The 16,697-nt window shown below is 33.3% G+C and overlaps 2 protein-coding genes across 3 annotated transcripts; one reads left to right on the top strand and one right to left on the bottom strand.

Annotated features, from left to right (window-relative positions):
* Positions 1-977: 977 nt before the first annotated feature.
* Positions 978-16,190, top strand: AcCoAS (acetyl coenzyme A synthase). Its single transcript, XM_076622693.1, has 12 exons — positions 978-1,210; positions 1,294-1,494; positions 3,466-3,681; positions 7,705-7,900; positions 9,015-9,246; positions 9,435-9,606; positions 10,116-10,308; positions 10,397-10,552; positions 10,658-10,825; positions 10,902-11,091; positions 13,209-13,454; positions 13,533-16,190. Exons 2-12 carry the CDS (start codon positions 1,406-1,408, stop codon positions 13,727-13,729), a joined length of 2,055 nt encoding a protein of 684 aa, XP_076478808.1. The 5' UTR covers positions 978-1,210; positions 1,294-1,405; the 3' UTR covers positions 13,730-16,190.
* On the bottom strand, positions 10,628-12,863 carry LOC117159379 (enolase). Of its 2 annotated transcripts, none has more exons than XM_033339152.2 (4): positions 12,454-12,863; positions 12,127-12,251; positions 11,822-12,070; positions 10,628-11,695 (listed from the first exon to the last, which is right to left on the bottom strand). In XM_033339152.2, exons 1-4 carry the CDS (start codon positions 12,846-12,848, stop codon positions 11,151-11,153), a joined length of 1,314 nt encoding a protein of 437 aa, XP_033195043.1. In that variant the 5' UTR covers positions 12,849-12,863; the 3' UTR covers positions 10,628-11,150. The 2 variants fall into 2 exon arrangements, with proteins under 2 accessions (XP_033195043.1, XP_033195044.1); XM_033339153.2 differs by having other exon boundaries at positions 11,822-12,028.
* Positions 16,191-16,697: the final 507 nt, after the last annotated feature.

Genomic DNA, 16,697 nt, shown 5'->3' with positions numbered 1-16,697 from the left:
CGCACGGTACAGTAGGTAACTTCTAATCTTGCTGACAATTTAATTTGCTAAGTCTAATCTTTCTAATCTTTTGTCGTAGCAATAATATTTTTTAATAATTTTATTTGATACCTAGCAGACATTGTACATGGTTGTGAAATTACGAAGCGATAAAAGTATCAAATATATTTATTAGACCAGAATATTTTTCCTGGAAATTAGTGTAAAATTTATTTAGAAACATTTTCGTAATTTATATATTTATATGTATAATAAATAAGTAACATGATACAATTAATGGAAAAAAGGCAATAAGAAGGTTAAGTTTGATCACTTGAGTGTCGGTAAGTTTGGAATTGTCTAACTCCTGCGCATTCGCATTGCGCAACATGCGACCAGGCACTTCAAGTCAATTGGTAAACTACATTTCAAAGTTTACAAACTTATATAATACGTATATTCAACATATTATCCCAAATGTACGTAGTAATATTATATAACTATATTTTAACATGTGCAATATTATTTATCTCGTTCAAGAACCTCGTTCATATCAATTGTATAAAGAGACACAATACAAAGACATAAAATACTTATTTTTTTACTGGTGATACACACAGTGTATTTGTTATATCTATTAAAAGAACTTTGTTTTGCAAAATATGGGCTTAGTGTGCAACACGTTGCAATACATGTTATAATTCTATACTTAAACATGATGTCTGAATCTTCTTATATTATGATAGAATGGGTTTGATATTATCAGTGAAACTTTACAAATTATTACTATTGATAAAGTTTCTATAACGCGTCAATCAGGTTTGGTAATAAAACAAATCAAATTCTATAAATAATGAATTATTTGATTATCTATTCCACGTAAAATTATAATATTGTAAGAAACAAAGTTTGTAACAAACAATTTGTAACTTGACAAATTATTGTGCAAGAGATTCCAGGAAGTATTATATGATTCTGTATCTTTTTATAGCCAAAATATCAAATGGTTGAGCGGAAAGTCCAGCGTGGGTCACTAGCGACACGGCAGGAGATACGTCCCTGACAGCGCCTTCCCTCTCAACACTGACGCCAACATTGGTCGACGGTATTGCCAGATTGCAAATCTAGCCCAGTCGCGGTTTATCAGCCGAGCTGTAACGAAAAAGAGAGCGGAGGTGCATGCTTCCAAGTAACTGCAGTGCCTCCTCCGTTCACCTTAAATTTAATCGTGGTATCCGTCCTTTATCCTTTGCAACGTATTCATTTCAAACAAAAAAAAGTACAAAACGAGTTGTATAAAATTACGCATTCAAGTGTCGTCGTCGGATTTCCACTCTACACTTTATCGATTAACTACTCGAGCCCCCTAAGCCAAAGGATCGTGGAATTGAAAAGGGTTAAAACTTGAAACACTGGAACCAGGAAGATGGCGGACAGATTGTACTACCCCAATCCTGAAATCGCGAAAAATGCGCACTGCAGCAGCATGGAACAATACAGAAATATGCATGAAAAGTAAGTGTTTTCTATTTGAAATAAGAGACGTGTTGTCCAGCTTAGTCGGTACAAGAGGGATGATGACAGATGGCACGGTGTAGTCTTTGACATCTCGCCGATGATGTTTTTCATTCCCTTTCTGTTAACTTCTTTTCGCGCTTTTACTTTTTCAATGGTAGTTTCTATAATTACAAATCGGGATCTGTTCCTAAGTTTTAGTGGCACTCCTGTGAAGAGTGTTATTTCTAGGTGGAACGTTGAGGCTGTTGCGAATCAATAATGTTGACCAAGGGACAGCTCGGTCGAAAGTTCCTAATATTTTATTATCTACCATTTATGAATGAAAATATGAAATTTAAGAGTCAGTTGGCGAAAATATTTGTAATTCCAACTGAATAGTATCAATTTTTTCGAATAATCGATTTAATGGTTTCGTTTTAATTATAAATCACTGACAACTTGTTCGATGAAGTTAATCTCGCATTTATTCGTAGGTAATGGAAGATTTGTTTTACGGTCTATGCAATTAGGTGCAGCGGTGTTAGAATTAGTAGGGGACAAAGAAAGAGGGTGAATACTGATAGATGGTAACGCGTGTGTATTAATCGTAAATAAAGTGTCAACGTATTTATTAAGTGCACCCTGTGTATATACTGGAGCTATTATTTGAGAAAAATTGATTTTGAAGCGTGATTTGTACTGACATCTTCCAGGAACCATACAGATTATATAATTACCAATAAGTATCAGAATATAATAATACCAACTGTTCTGAATAATTGAATCGAATTTTCTAATGTTGACTGTTTAAGATGCTAGTAATAAAAATGCCAATGAGTGAAAATATTAATAAGTTTTACATTTTCGTTTATTTGTTTAAATTAAAATATATAGGGCTGCTTAATTTTTTAGCTATAATTGTTAAATGTACCTTAAAGAATGAAGACAGTATTAAAAATGTTTTAAAGAAAAACCTGTACAAAGTTTGAAAGAAAATTTGGACATTTAGATATTGCAGATATTTTACGTAGTGATACACGGTAGTTGTGTATTATGGAAATAGAACAATGATATCGATCCGTCTAGCGTCTTTCTATAAGAAACAATTTCTACCCATCTTGAGGATTTGTGTCTTCAATGACCTCGAAAAAACTTACAACTTAGATGAATCTTATGTCTGTACACAAATGAAGTGTTTTTTTATTCCAAATCGTACTTAATTACATCTTCATAAAAAAGGGCTGTCACATTCATCTATAACTAATTCAGTAATAATTAAATCTCTAATATCTTTTAACTTAATAAACATGAAATATTTTCTTATCTTTGTCATTCAAATTTTCTCTTAAACTGTAAAAGCCTACTGAATGAATGGTTCTTTCATAGAGTACTATCGCTGTATCAATCGATCATCCTTTCAATAACATTTCATTTTGATAGGACGTAAAGAAATTCGCTTTTTAACTTCCCTATAAAACCTATCTAAATTTAAATCTCAATTAAATTCTAATTAATCATTGTATCGCATCTGTGTTACCTATGACTTACTGTAACACCACAAAAACGACAGTGCAGTAAAGCTTACTATTATCATCATTAACTAATTGTTTAATATTTTTGAAATCATTCTTTAATCTCGTTTTCTCACTTCTCCATCTCTTATTTTATTTTAGTCTTATCACGATCTTTCATTCTTCAGTCTTACAATCATTTAAAATATATTAAAAATTTCAAAACTGATGTTTTCTAATCCTTTCGTTTCTTTCGTTGTTTAAATCACAATCGAACATAATCAGACTCTTTGTTACACATTTTATCATTGTACCAATATCAATCATTTCTTGATTATCAATATATTACAAGAATCATAACGATAAACCATGTGGAATATAACGCAACCGATCTATGAGACAAGCTCGTTTTTGACATACCTTTAACCGTATTAAAAGAAATTCTTTCAAGATTGCTCATGGTCTTTTGCGTTTCTAGGTCTGTGAAGAATCCGACAGAATTCTGGAGCGAAATTGCAAAACAGTTTTATTGGGAAACTCCGGCAGTGGATGATAAATTCTTTTCATATAATTTCGACTTGAGCAAGGGAGATATTTTCATAAAATGGATGGAGGGTGCGTCAACGAACATCAGCTTCAACCTATTGGACAAAAATGTGAAGAGTGGAAACGGCGACAAGATTGCGTTTTATTGGTAAGGCGTCTCGTTTCTTTTTGTTATTCGTTTATCGGTCAATACATTCATAGGAATTTTAATTGTTATGAAATCTGCAGTACATTCGATTGATTCGTGTAACTGATGCGCCTGAAAAAAGGAATACACGATATGTTTGCCTGAGAATAAGGAGTGATAAGAGTAATTCATATGTGTACTCTTTTCTGTTTTTATTTTTTTTTTTTATTAAATAGTATCGTCAATATCCACGTACGTTACGTCGTATAGATACACATATTTTATTGATAATTTTATAAGTGTGTATGAAACTCTTAAGTAATTAATATTTCATAGGATCTTTATTTGTTCAATTAAGAAAATATATATGTAATAAAACAAATGACTTTCTATATTCATATCGCAGATGTTCAATATATCATCAAAAACGAGTTAAAAAGCAGTCGAAGACACCTTTGTTCGAAGATTAACATATACACAACCAAACGGATTATCTCAATTTATTAACAAAGGCGTTGACTTACTATTAGCACGAATTTCATTAATACTTAATTTTGTTTCACATTTTTATTTTACAATACATTATATGTAATATTGTAATCGATTTCAAAAGAAATCTCACTGTTCGTATATCGTCACTTAATGATATTCGTGGAATTAGCAAAAAGATTTCTTTACCAACCTTTTATTTGTCTTACGCCATACTTGAACATTTTACCTTAAAATATCTGTTTTTCAAAATCATTGTAAAAATTCCTTCTTTCAAATTCTAATTTTTTAACTACTGTGTGTAAAATATCCTACTTTCTTACTTTTCGTTCACGAGAAATCTGTATGAATATTCAACGAGAACACCATGTACTTAACTACACAAATGTTTTAACGAGCGTAGAAATTCCACAAACAAAAAATTCACGGGCGTATTTCGTTTTTATAGGAACTTGAAACGAACCTCTCGCGAGTATCACAAAAATCTAAAAGAATCTGCCGTTACAGGAGCAGCGTTCTGGCGTAGTAGCTTCTGTGCTTATTATTGAAAGACCATAAAACATTATGCGTGTACGCTTTTACGTTCACCAGGGACTTTCATTCGACACGTAGCGCAACTTGGTATCTCTCTGAACTAAATAGCTTAAATACAATTATTCAAAGCGTCCGTTTGAACGGTGCTGCTTTCAGTGGTTCATTGCTATGCAAAATATACCGTCGTTTATACACGCAAGTCATTCAAGTGTTGCATAAGTGATACAATTTCTTTATTTTCATTGTAGTACCTACTATTCGTCGTGTTTGGACGCGATTTGGAAAGTGTCGGGTGACATTACTGACTGACCCAAGCATTTCCACAACGTACTTCTCTCTAATTCTTTTTCCAAATATTCTTTTGATATTTTATCTTAGAAAAGAGGAATATCGTCTATTCTTACAGAAGCAGTACATTGTAAACTAGATCTAGATAAAAATTGTTTGATTTCTGAAAAATATTTCTATTCTGAACTTGATATTAATTTCGTTTTATTCATGATAAGGCAGTTATAATTGAAAAAGGTATTTATATTGGTTAATTTATTTATTGTCTAAAATTAAGCAGTTTAGGATATTTTAGTCTTTTCTTATTATAAATTTAACATTAAAATTACGTTATTGTATACTGTATATCTATCTTGTTGGAGTTATTAAAAGTTCTAAGATGATGTAATATAAACTTTAACACAAAAATGTATTACCAATAGAGATTAATAATTTATATGTCATAAAATTAATACTTCGTACAAAGTGTATATTGCCTCTGAATATATTACTTTGACTAAGACCTCCAGAACGAAAGTTACGTGAAAAAAAATTTTGTTATTCATTCTTGTTTTGTTTTTATGAATGTCGTATTAGTATATTTTTTAATTTTCGTTTGTATATACAGTTATTTTAATTTTATATTACTAGAAGAAATGTTCAGCAATTGCTATACCAGACTATACCAGGCGTCGAATATCGAATACTTTTCAACGGGTCGCGATTTTCTACTTTTCTATCGCTATCATTTCAGATAGTGAGCGGCAGTAGAAAAGTTGGTGGAGAAATCCTATGCTCATACAATCGATCAGTGAGTCAGACACTTGTTCTCTCTATCCTATCGTTTGTGCTTGTCGTACGATGCTCTGCTATTCGTTCAAAATTTGGCACACTACCAGTTACGATATCCTGATTGGTCGTGTGCACGTGGTACGATCACGTTAGCTCACGTGACTGGATAATATGCCTGTCTTATGTGTTTCTCAAAACGTGGCAGCTGCAAAAATCAAAGTTTGCGCGCGTAGTATGGTTGTTTACGAATATAATTCGAATAGAGTTACATAACGCAAAGAAGGAATTATAAAATTCTTTATAATTCTTGATTGATAGCTGTGTTTACATCATTGAGTAAATGAACGAAAGGAGGCAATTACGAACATTATATAAATTATGGAATGTATAATTTAATTGATTATACAAAAGCGAAATATTTCCATTACTTATCGTGATTATTGAAATTTTTATTTCTACAAGGCTTGTAGGTATTACGTATTTCCCATTGGACATTTAATTTTGGGATATTTCCTTTTTAGACTGCAGATATTATTCGTACTATTAAGTACTTCAGCAGTTACGCTAACTGGCATTAGTAATTCTGAAAGTAACTATTAATTAGAAATTTAAATCCAGAAAAGGTATACGTGTGAAAGCATGTATGGAATTAAAATACCGTTAAAAAATTACCATGAATGTAAGAAATGTTGTTTTTTGAATGTGATATGTACAAAACAAAGTCTAAACTGCTCGAAGAAGAACATATTTTGTCATCGAACGTTAATCGAGCATGTTATCAGGCTAGTCAGCAAGAGAATAGCGATTACGATTTTTATATAACTATTACAATTTTCACGTGATCGTATTGATATTTAATATGTGGCATTGGTTAATCTCTTTTTTTTGATAGGCGTGGGTATAGATGTGATTCTTATCATCGAACCGTATTATAGCGGATCTTAGTTTTGACAAACAAGCAGTCAGGTATTACATAAAAACCTGATAAAATTGTTGAATTTTACGTGAAATCACAAATTTGTATTTGTTGTTTTAAATGCAAAGTACTGTTTCATGGTAACTAATTGGATGAAATTATATTGTTGTTTTCGTAAACAAGCACTAGTTTAAAAAGAAAATTATTTCCGTCTGAAAACGAGACTTTGAATGGCTTTAATGTCTATTTATTCAGAGAGAAAGAGAGAGAGAGAGAGAAGTTTTGTTTCTAAAATATAGTAATTAAAGCACATTTTTTATAACACATTTAAAATCCAGTTATATGTATTATCATTCTTGTAATCAAGTGTTAAGTGGAGCATCTGAGAACGATGTTTAAATTATGAAAAGAGATTTTGAATGGCCTTAAAATGTATTTATTCAAAAAGAAACTCCTTATCGTCGCGTAAGGTGTATGGATAAATTCATAAGGTCGTAGCTGCTAAATCTATCGGGTATGATCAAAATTGGATTTAGTCATAAATATCGGGGCAAAGTACATACGAAAATACTCTAACACGTGGAATATTTGAGTTGCATGAAACTTGAACTTTAAACTTCTTTAATACGCGTGTGTGAACTGAGAGTTAAACTGACTATTTTTGAACTATTGTTACTTAATAGATAAGGCATACCAATTTTTTATAATTTATATAATAAGTTTGATCACTTATGATAAATACAAAAATAGAGGATTCTTATTGAAAAATAGTTTTTTAGACTTAATGTTATAAAAATGTATACAATGAAATAACGAAATAAGAAAAGGTCTTAAGAAGTTAAATGCAGCTGAATTTATTCCATTATGCGTATTCCTAAGGCATAGATCAATTAGTGGGTAATTGGTTCATTGACACTTGTGTTCCCAATCTTTCATAGACAAGTATATTTCGTCATGAGGATTACTTAGAAGCATTCAATTCGGTTCAAAAGTAACAATGAATGACGTTTGTCAGGAATTAATCGAGTGATGTATTCATATTTTAGGGAGGGCAACGACCCGGACGATTATTCACGTCTGACGTACAGAAAACTATTGGAGGAAGTATGCAGGTTTGCAAATGTCTTAAAATCCAAAGGAGTGACGAAGGGAGATCGTGTTGCGATTTACATGCCTATGATCCTGGAACTGCCTATTGCCATGCTCGCGTGTACCAGAATCGGCGCTGTTCACAGCGTAGTGGTAAAGAATTTTTCTGTTAATCCCAGAGAAACCATGAGATTTCAAATCGTAGCTTAATAGAACCTGAGACTATCTCATTTTACATAATGCGATTTCCTGTTGACATACAACGTACAAAGCTCGTTATTAACTATTTGATTTGTAAATTCATATCGCTTTGTATCAGCATTGACGTATTATTGCTATTCAGAAAGATAAAAATGGTTCATGTAGATTACTCCAGTTTTAGATATTACGTATACGTACATATTTTGGATAGAATAAAGTAAACATTTAAAAGGCTAAATTAAAAATTTTTCTGATATCTGTTCATTTTTCGTTTAATTTCCGGACAGAATTTTTTTCTCTAACTATAATAATGTCATATAATTTCTTTTTATTACGTAAGAGATGTGTATAAAAATCACGTCAACATCGAACAGGCAATGCTAACAATAATCTACTTTACCTTTCCATTTAAGTTCGAGATAATTAACAGGCGTATCATAATATCACACGTAACGTCATACCATCGACAAATAAGACAAAAAACAAGACGAAAAGAAAAATTGCAGTGCAATAATTACTTTCGCTCAACGGATAATATCAATATTTTTTATGGTAAAAATATACACTTTGTTTACGTGTAGTTATATTTATTAGACATATTTGTTGAAGTTACGACGAAGGAAAACTGAGATCAATAAAGCTAAAAGGCCCATAGATTAAAAATGTCATACATAATACCATAGTGAATAAGAGTACCAGATCATTTCTATCTTTTAGTGTATAATACATGTTCAGTCATAAAATTTAAAACGTTAAATAAATATAAACGTTGTATTTAAACCATAAAATAATATATGGGCTATTTTATTCTTATAGTAGAACTTGTTTTAAGTCTTGATAAATCTCTATAAATATAAAAAATATTAATGTCGTTGGTATGATAGAAGAAACATGTAACTTGTTTTAAGTCTTGATAAATCTCTATAAATATAAAAAATATTAATGTCGTTGGTATGATAGAAGAAACATGTAACTTTTAATTAATTAAAGTCCAAACTAAATGTCTTTAATATCTCATAATATCGCCATAAAAATGGAAAATGCTATAAAACGACTGTTCAATTAGTTTGGAGGGTACTCATCGGACGCGCTGGCGGAGCGTATCATGGATTCAAAAGCGAAAATTCTGATTACGACTGACGGTGTGTGGAGGGGCGAGAAGCTTATATCTTTGAAGACTATCTGTGACGATGCTTTGAAGAAAGTTAAAAAGTATACCCACGTGGTTGAGTGTTGTATAGTAGTTGCACATTTGAGAAGACTGAATAATCCACACGGTGCCAAGCTACATTCAACAGGTATAATGGAATAAAGACTTTCAGTTAATAATAATCGTAGAATTAACGTGGATAGCAAAAATCGGGACACAAATGTACCTAACAGATACAAAACAAAAGATGAAAATATAACTAGAAAAGGAAAAGAGATAAAACAGAGATAACTTTTTTATTAATCTAAGACTTAACTTTTTGAATTCGTATTGAAGAAAAAACGAATGGAGTGAACGGTACGAGCGATGGAAATGATTCTAACATCCCACAAATTCCATGGGACGATAACCGCGATTGTTGGTGGCACGATGAAGTGGAAGATGCTGAAAACAAGTGTTATCCAGTTTGGATGAATGCGGAAGATCCACTTTTTATTTTATACACAAGGTATATTTCCCAACAAAATAGTGTATGAATAATATAATATAGGAATTGTTTATTTATCCTATATAATAATTTTATCGATCGATAGATCTATTTACAATGGATTAGATAAGAAACGATGATTACTTAACGTGAACTAAATACAGTAATGTGCTAGAACTAAATAGTTAATTCACAACTCACAACTAATAGTTTACAACTCGTAAGAACTCGGCAACTCAACTCTCGACTCTCAACTCACGACTACTCGATTCCTCAGGCCTCAACTCTCAACTCACGACCATTCGATTCCTCACACCTCAACTCTCAACTCACGACTACTCAACTCGACTCCTCCGCACTCGACTCCCCGGTAAAAACTGCCAGGCTCTTTCTAACGGCACTTAGCCCTTCCCGCAATATTGTTTATGATTCACCAGATATTTCTTAGGCCATTTGTCCACGATACTACAATAATATATAATAATTTCTTTCTTATCTTAAATAACTCTGAAATATTTCTTCCTGCACAGTGGTTCCACGGGGAAACCAAAAGGCGTTCTACATACCACGGCCGGATACTTGATCTATGCAGCCACGACGTTTAAGTATGTGTTTGATTATCACCCTGGTGACGTGTACTGGTGTACAGCTGACGTTGGTTGGATCACTGGTCATACTTACGTCGTGTATGGTCCGTTAGCAAATGGAGCTACTTCTATTATTGTGAGTCTGGAGATATTTTATTTTTTCTTTGATTCAAAATGCCTACTATGTAATAATAAGTTTGTCTTGATAAATGTATAATCTACAGTTTGAAGGGACACCGTTTTATCCAGGAAATGATCGATACTGGGCAGTCATCGATAAATATAAAGTCACGCAATTTTATACTGCGCCAACAGCAATTAGATCGCTAATGAAGTTTGGAGATGATTTGGTAAAGAAACATAATTTGTCTACTTTAAAGGTAAGTCAAAGTAAGAAAAGAAGACACTGAGATATCTATAGGAATATATACAATATAGTTTTTACACTAAGAAGATTGAAATTGTAAAATAATTTATTGTTTCAGGTTTTGGGTTCGGTTGGAGAGCCAATAAATTCTGAAGCATGGCTGTGGTTTTATAATTTTGTGGGTCATGGAAAATGCAGTATATCAGACACGTTTTGGCAAACGGAAACTGGTGGCCACGTGATCACTCCTCTTCCCGGTGCTACTCCAATGAAACCAGGTTCTGCAGTAAGTTGTTATTTTGTACTTCTTATTATTCGTCAAACCAGTGAAATATATAATTGATATATTTGATACTTTCTAGACGTTCCCATTCTTTGGCGTTTTGCCAGAAATTCTGGACGAAGACGGACGATTAATCGAAGGCGAAGGCGAGGGATATCTAGTTTTTCGCCAACCTTGGCCAGGAATGATGAGGTCTCTCCATGGAAATCATCAACGTTTCCAAAGCACATATTTCGATAAATTTCATGGATATTATTGCACGGGAGATGGTAAGCTTAACAGTTTTAACTTTACAATGGTAGAAAGATTTTTGAAGCGTAGTGAAGAGTTATTTAGCCAAGGGGTTCCTGTAATTGAGACCAGCATATCTTGCATCCTTTCCAAGTTCCTCTTCGATTCTTAATATTTGATTGTATTTAGCAGTTCGTTCGCTTCTGCAGGGTGCTCCGGCTTTAAATTGTCCAGCAGAAAGTCCTATAGCCAAATCAGCTACAAAGTTGTCTTCAGTTTCTCCTTCGCAAGCCGCCACGATATAACCCCAGTCACTGATCCTCGCTATTTTTGCGCAGTTGATCGCCTCCGTCACGGTTCCAACCTGTGACATTCTCAGCACCATAGCGTTGGCCATTTGTCTTTCAATCGCTTCCTCGATTCTGTCAATGTTCATCGCAGTTAAATCGTCTGCAACGACTTGGATATCTTGATCAGCTAACGTGAGCCAACCATCCCAGTCGTCGAGATCGAATGGATCTTCGATGGAGACGAGAGATGAGAATTCTGTTAAGTATTCCAAGTACTGATCTTTCAACGCTTCTGACTCCATATAGTCATCAGGATCAGACTCTTCCGTTTTAAATGCTAAATCGTATCCTCCTATCAAAAAAAGATATATTATTATTGTTTTCTAATTATTAAATGTATAGACAAAATTCTGTTGAATATTGTTAAGTCGTAGCTTATCGTATAGCTCAGCTTCTGTAATTATTAATCATTCTTAACCTTCTTTGTAAAAAGCACTGGCTGCCATGTCCAACGCTATCTTAATTCTTCCTTCGTAACCTGCTTCTTTAATAGATTCATCTAACAGCAGTAAAGCTTCCTTATCTTCTTCCAGTTCTAAAGGTGTAAATGCACCGTTGTCGCTAACCGGAAGGGGTAATTGGATTTCTTGAGCAGCCGCGATCTTCCGTTCGAGTACTCTGTACACTTCCATACCCATTTTCATAGCATCAGCGAAACTTTCAGCTCCTGATATGTTTGTAAATTTAAAAATATGCACAAACAAGGCAAGGAAATAAGAATACCTATGGGCAGGATCATAAATTCTTGGCATGGTAACGTGTTATTTGCATGTCTGCCTCCACTGATCATGTTGAAACTAGGAACAGGGATATAAAGTTCTCCATTTTCAGCTAATTCTGCAATATATCTATAAGAGAAAAAATCAAGTGAGAGAGACGCACGTAATTAAATGAATTAACTACAGAATTTTTATATCTCTCCATCTGCTTTGAAATTGATATAGATTGCGTAGTTGATTAAAAATAAACATTTTTTGGCTAATAAAAGCTATACGCTTTGTATCTGTAACGTTAAGCTGTGACTGATTATTTTAATGTTCTACTAATTACCTGTAAACTGGAAGTCCTTTCTTCGCGGCGCCAGCCTTACAGCAGGCAATGGAAACACCAAGAATTGCATTTGCACCTAGTTTCGATTTATTCTCGGTTCCGTCTAGACGGTTTAGCAAGCTGTCTATCTCCATTTGTTGGCAAGCCTCCAACCTCGACTTCAATAGTTGCGGTGCGATTATGTTATTAACTACGTCAACAGCTCTGAATACTGAACGTCCATGGTACATAGCTTCGTTTCCATCCCTTAGTTCTTGCGCTTGATTAGGGTTTGGTACCAAAACAGATGGTACGGAAGATCTCAACAACCCAACGTCTGTGATTATGTCCACTTCCAAAGTCGGATCACCTCTGGAGTTGAAAATTTGGCGAGCTTTAACCTTTTGAATAGGCATTCTGTATTTTCTTTGAAATTCGTTTATAAATGATATTTAATTAAGTGTCTGTCAGGAGATACGGTCCTGAATCGAAGAGAAATTGGAAAAATGTCAATGTGGTTGATGAAGGTACATAACTTGCTGCTATTGGGAATTTTTTAACGGAAGTTTTTATAAATTAAACCATGGTTATAGCCATTTTGAATTAAAACAGTCGAAGTCCGACATATGTTTCGTTTCTTAATAGAAACAATATTTTAGTTATATGACAGAGTTGTAATGTGAAACATTTCGTGTTACTTATCTGTGTGGAATGATAATTTTTATTATAAAATATGCACGAGCAAGTTTATATGTACATATTTCTTCTAATTTCAGGTGCTAGACGTGATGCGGATGGTTATTTTTGGATAACTGGTCGTATTGATGATATGTTAAATGTGTCTGGTCATCTTATGTCTACAGCAGAAGTAGAAGGTGTATTGACTGAACATCCTTCTGTAGCTGAATCTGCGGTAGTTAGTAAGCCACATTCTGTCAAAGGACAATGCCTTCATTGTTTCGTTACACCCAACGAGGGTGCCAAATTCGACAAAAAGCTTCAAGATGAGCTTAAAAAGAGAGGTAGTTAAGAATATATAATTTCAACCTATAATTAATTTATCGTTCTTAAACATATTAATCTGAATGTGTTATCAATAGTGCGCGAGCGAATCGGCCCCTTCGCTCAACCAGATGTGATTCAACACGCGCCAGGACTACCAAAAACACGGTCGGGCAAGATTATGAGACGTATACTTAGAAAAATCGCAGCAGGGGATAGAAACGTCGGTGATATATCAACATTAGCCGATGAAAGCATCGTCGATGTCCTTTTTCAATTGAGACCGCAGGTTTAAACAAATGTCGACGATATAGCGTCATTCAATGGAAACGTAGTAGCTTAGAAATGAATGATAACGACACGCTTCCGATGACCGATAAATAAGTAAGACTTTCGAGTTATTGAATATACTGAAAAGAATAACGCGAGAAGTTAATTTTAGAATGCAGGGGAATATGTAACTTGTCGAAATATAGAGAGAATAACTTTTGTTAATAGAGAAAGATCAGTCCCTGTAGTCATATTTTAAGAATGAAATTTTTATTTTATACATCAGAATCCCGTTCGTTAATAATTATTATTCACGTCACTATTTATGAATTATTTCATAGACGTTTATTACGCAATAATTGTTACTGCTTTCAGCCGAATATCGCCGGCGCAGTATCTCTAACAGAAGTGCTTGAAAAAAATATTTCATAAGCTACTTTGCTTCTCTATTATTTAGAAATGAGAAATTTATCGAAACGGTTTTATGATCATCTTAAAATATGATTGTACAATATGAAGGTACTAAAAATGTTATATAACTAAGGAACAAGACGATTATTAAAAATGTTTCAGAATCTTATTCATCTACGATTTATCAGAAATCGATTATAAATATATTAACCGTTGCGCATCGATTGATTTCATACTCGGCAATATTTTATGTGTCGGGTTTACATTAGAATTAGAGTTAGGGGCGTGAAACGAATCTTCATTTGGATTACACATTGTCGTTATGCAATAGAGAAGACATTGATTAGTGCAAATACGATTATTACAGAACTTGACAAATAACCGTGGTACTTAGATACTCGGGAAGCTAATGACAATGATCCTAGATTCAATAACGAATCCGCGGTCAACGGGATGATAGATGTACGTGCTCACAAATCTAAGTCGCACTCTTTGTTAATAAAACGCGTAATATTCACTGATCGTAAGGCGTTACTCTTTTCGTCGAGAGGATCGCAAGAAGGAATGACTTCCCGTCCCGATGATGCCATAGAGGAAAACTATGATGGGGTGTGTCTAAGGACACGAGATCCTCGGATTCAATTTGGGACAAAGACTGCTTGTCCGTTTGAAGAACCTTAATTAACAAAATACTAAGATTTGTAGCAGGTCCTCAAGCTAGCTGAACTTGTGTTGTGTAGGTGCATCGACATCTGGTAATCATTTTGCCCGAAGGAACCGTTGGAATGTTTACTGTCGAGTACCTCTACGGGTATTTCTTTTAATGAAGGCTATATTATTACTCCATACCTTTGTTAGGCGGAGCGTTCGTCCCATTGACCGCGGCTACGTTCGGCGACTGATGGTCGCTACGAACCCAAGCTTATTGTCACAAATCGTAAATAAGTACAATTGGGTAGAATGACGGCAAATTGTTTAATTACAGCTGTAGACTTTAATTACTATTTTACGGATTTTCCCGAAGATCCAGAGGGAAGGCTCCGGTGTTCTTTCATCTCCGACATATGAATATAAGAGAATATCAAAATTCGAAAGATTTACAACAAATGTTTGTCACTGTTGAAAATTTTTATAATGTGCATTCTAATGGTGTGCATATTTAAACGATTTGTCTACATTAAATATGAAAGTATCAAAAAAATTAATTGTAATTACAATATCGTATGTACATTACTGTACATGTATGTATTTGAATGCTAATGCCAGATTATGTTATCATAGTATAATTTTAGGCACCTGTTACGATATATAAATTCCGATCGTTTTTATTTAAAAATGTAACAGATCGTAAATTTTTGGATCTCATCAAGTCGTATTTTACTTTCGTTTAACTTGTCCATTAAGTTGTTGAGTCTTAGATGACTTGCGATAAGAAAAACGCTCATGAAAATCCTAACTGAGTCTTGTTAGCGTTATGAAGGATACTTATCAACAACTGAAAGTACGAATGCGGTTACGAAATTACTGCAGTCCACCTCGTATGTAAAGAAACGCTGTAAAAATATTCGCATGCCCATTAGCTATAGCGTAAGATCTTTTGCCCATAATTCTCTATTTTCTTTAGGTATATAAGAATAATAAGTTATCAAAAAACAGAAGGAAGATTATAAAAATACATAGAAAGAAATTATTTAATTTTAGCAAACTATTTGTTTTTTACAATGATTTTCCGTTCCTATAAGGAGGAACAGAAGACGTGAGACCTAAGTATACGCACCATCATTAACGCACTTTGCGAAAGGAAGTTGGCATTTTCGGTAATTTTTTAGAAGGCTGGTTTTATAATTGTTATACTATACGTAAGGTGAGTCAAACGGAACGTTGCCTCGTGTCTCCTAATGGGGGCACGTCACATACATATCATTCCTTGCGGAACAAATTAACTATAGGTGTGATAACGATATATATATTGCAAAGTATATATGTATACTATATGGAATAATTGCAAAAGACAACTATATATGTAAATATATCTATGTTGAAGAACATAATTATTATTGATCTGTTAAGCGAAATTGTTGTACTGATTTATTCGGTTCACCTTTTTCTAGTCTCCAACTCTCTTCTAACTTTTATCGATCGAGTTATAGTTTGTAAGAACCGGCTTTTGTGGTTCCAAATGCAGCATTTCAAAACTGAATAAGAAACGAACGATTCAATATGTATTCTTTGTCTATTTTTAAGTTCATAATCATTTTCTGCTGCATTTATTTTATATGTATTATTAGGCCTTATAAACTGAAACAATAATTCATATTTCATATCTTTTGAACTCTTTATTATTTGAGTTTATTTCATAATTTACCAATTTCGAATGTTCTTAAACGAGATAATTATGTATACGTTTCAAATAAAATAATTTCGCGTTTGTCTTTAATGCATTAAAAACCCATCTAATAAATATCTAATTTATTAGATTCTAAAATTTTCAAATAAAATAATTTCATTTATTTTCAATATATTAACAAAATATCTAACATGTTTGAAAACTATCAAAGCAACGGAGTTTTACGATTATCAAG

This window comes from Bombus vancouverensis, chromosome 1 (assembly GCF_051014615.1).
Source record: "Bombus vancouverensis nearcticus chromosome 1, iyBomVanc1_principal, whole genome shotgun sequence".
Taxonomy (NCBI): domain Eukaryota; kingdom Metazoa; phylum Arthropoda; class Insecta; order Hymenoptera; family Apidae; genus Bombus; species Bombus vancouverensis.
The sequence above is the reverse complement of the archived record's forward strand: the minus strand, read 5'-3'. Positions and strand labels throughout refer to the sequence as shown.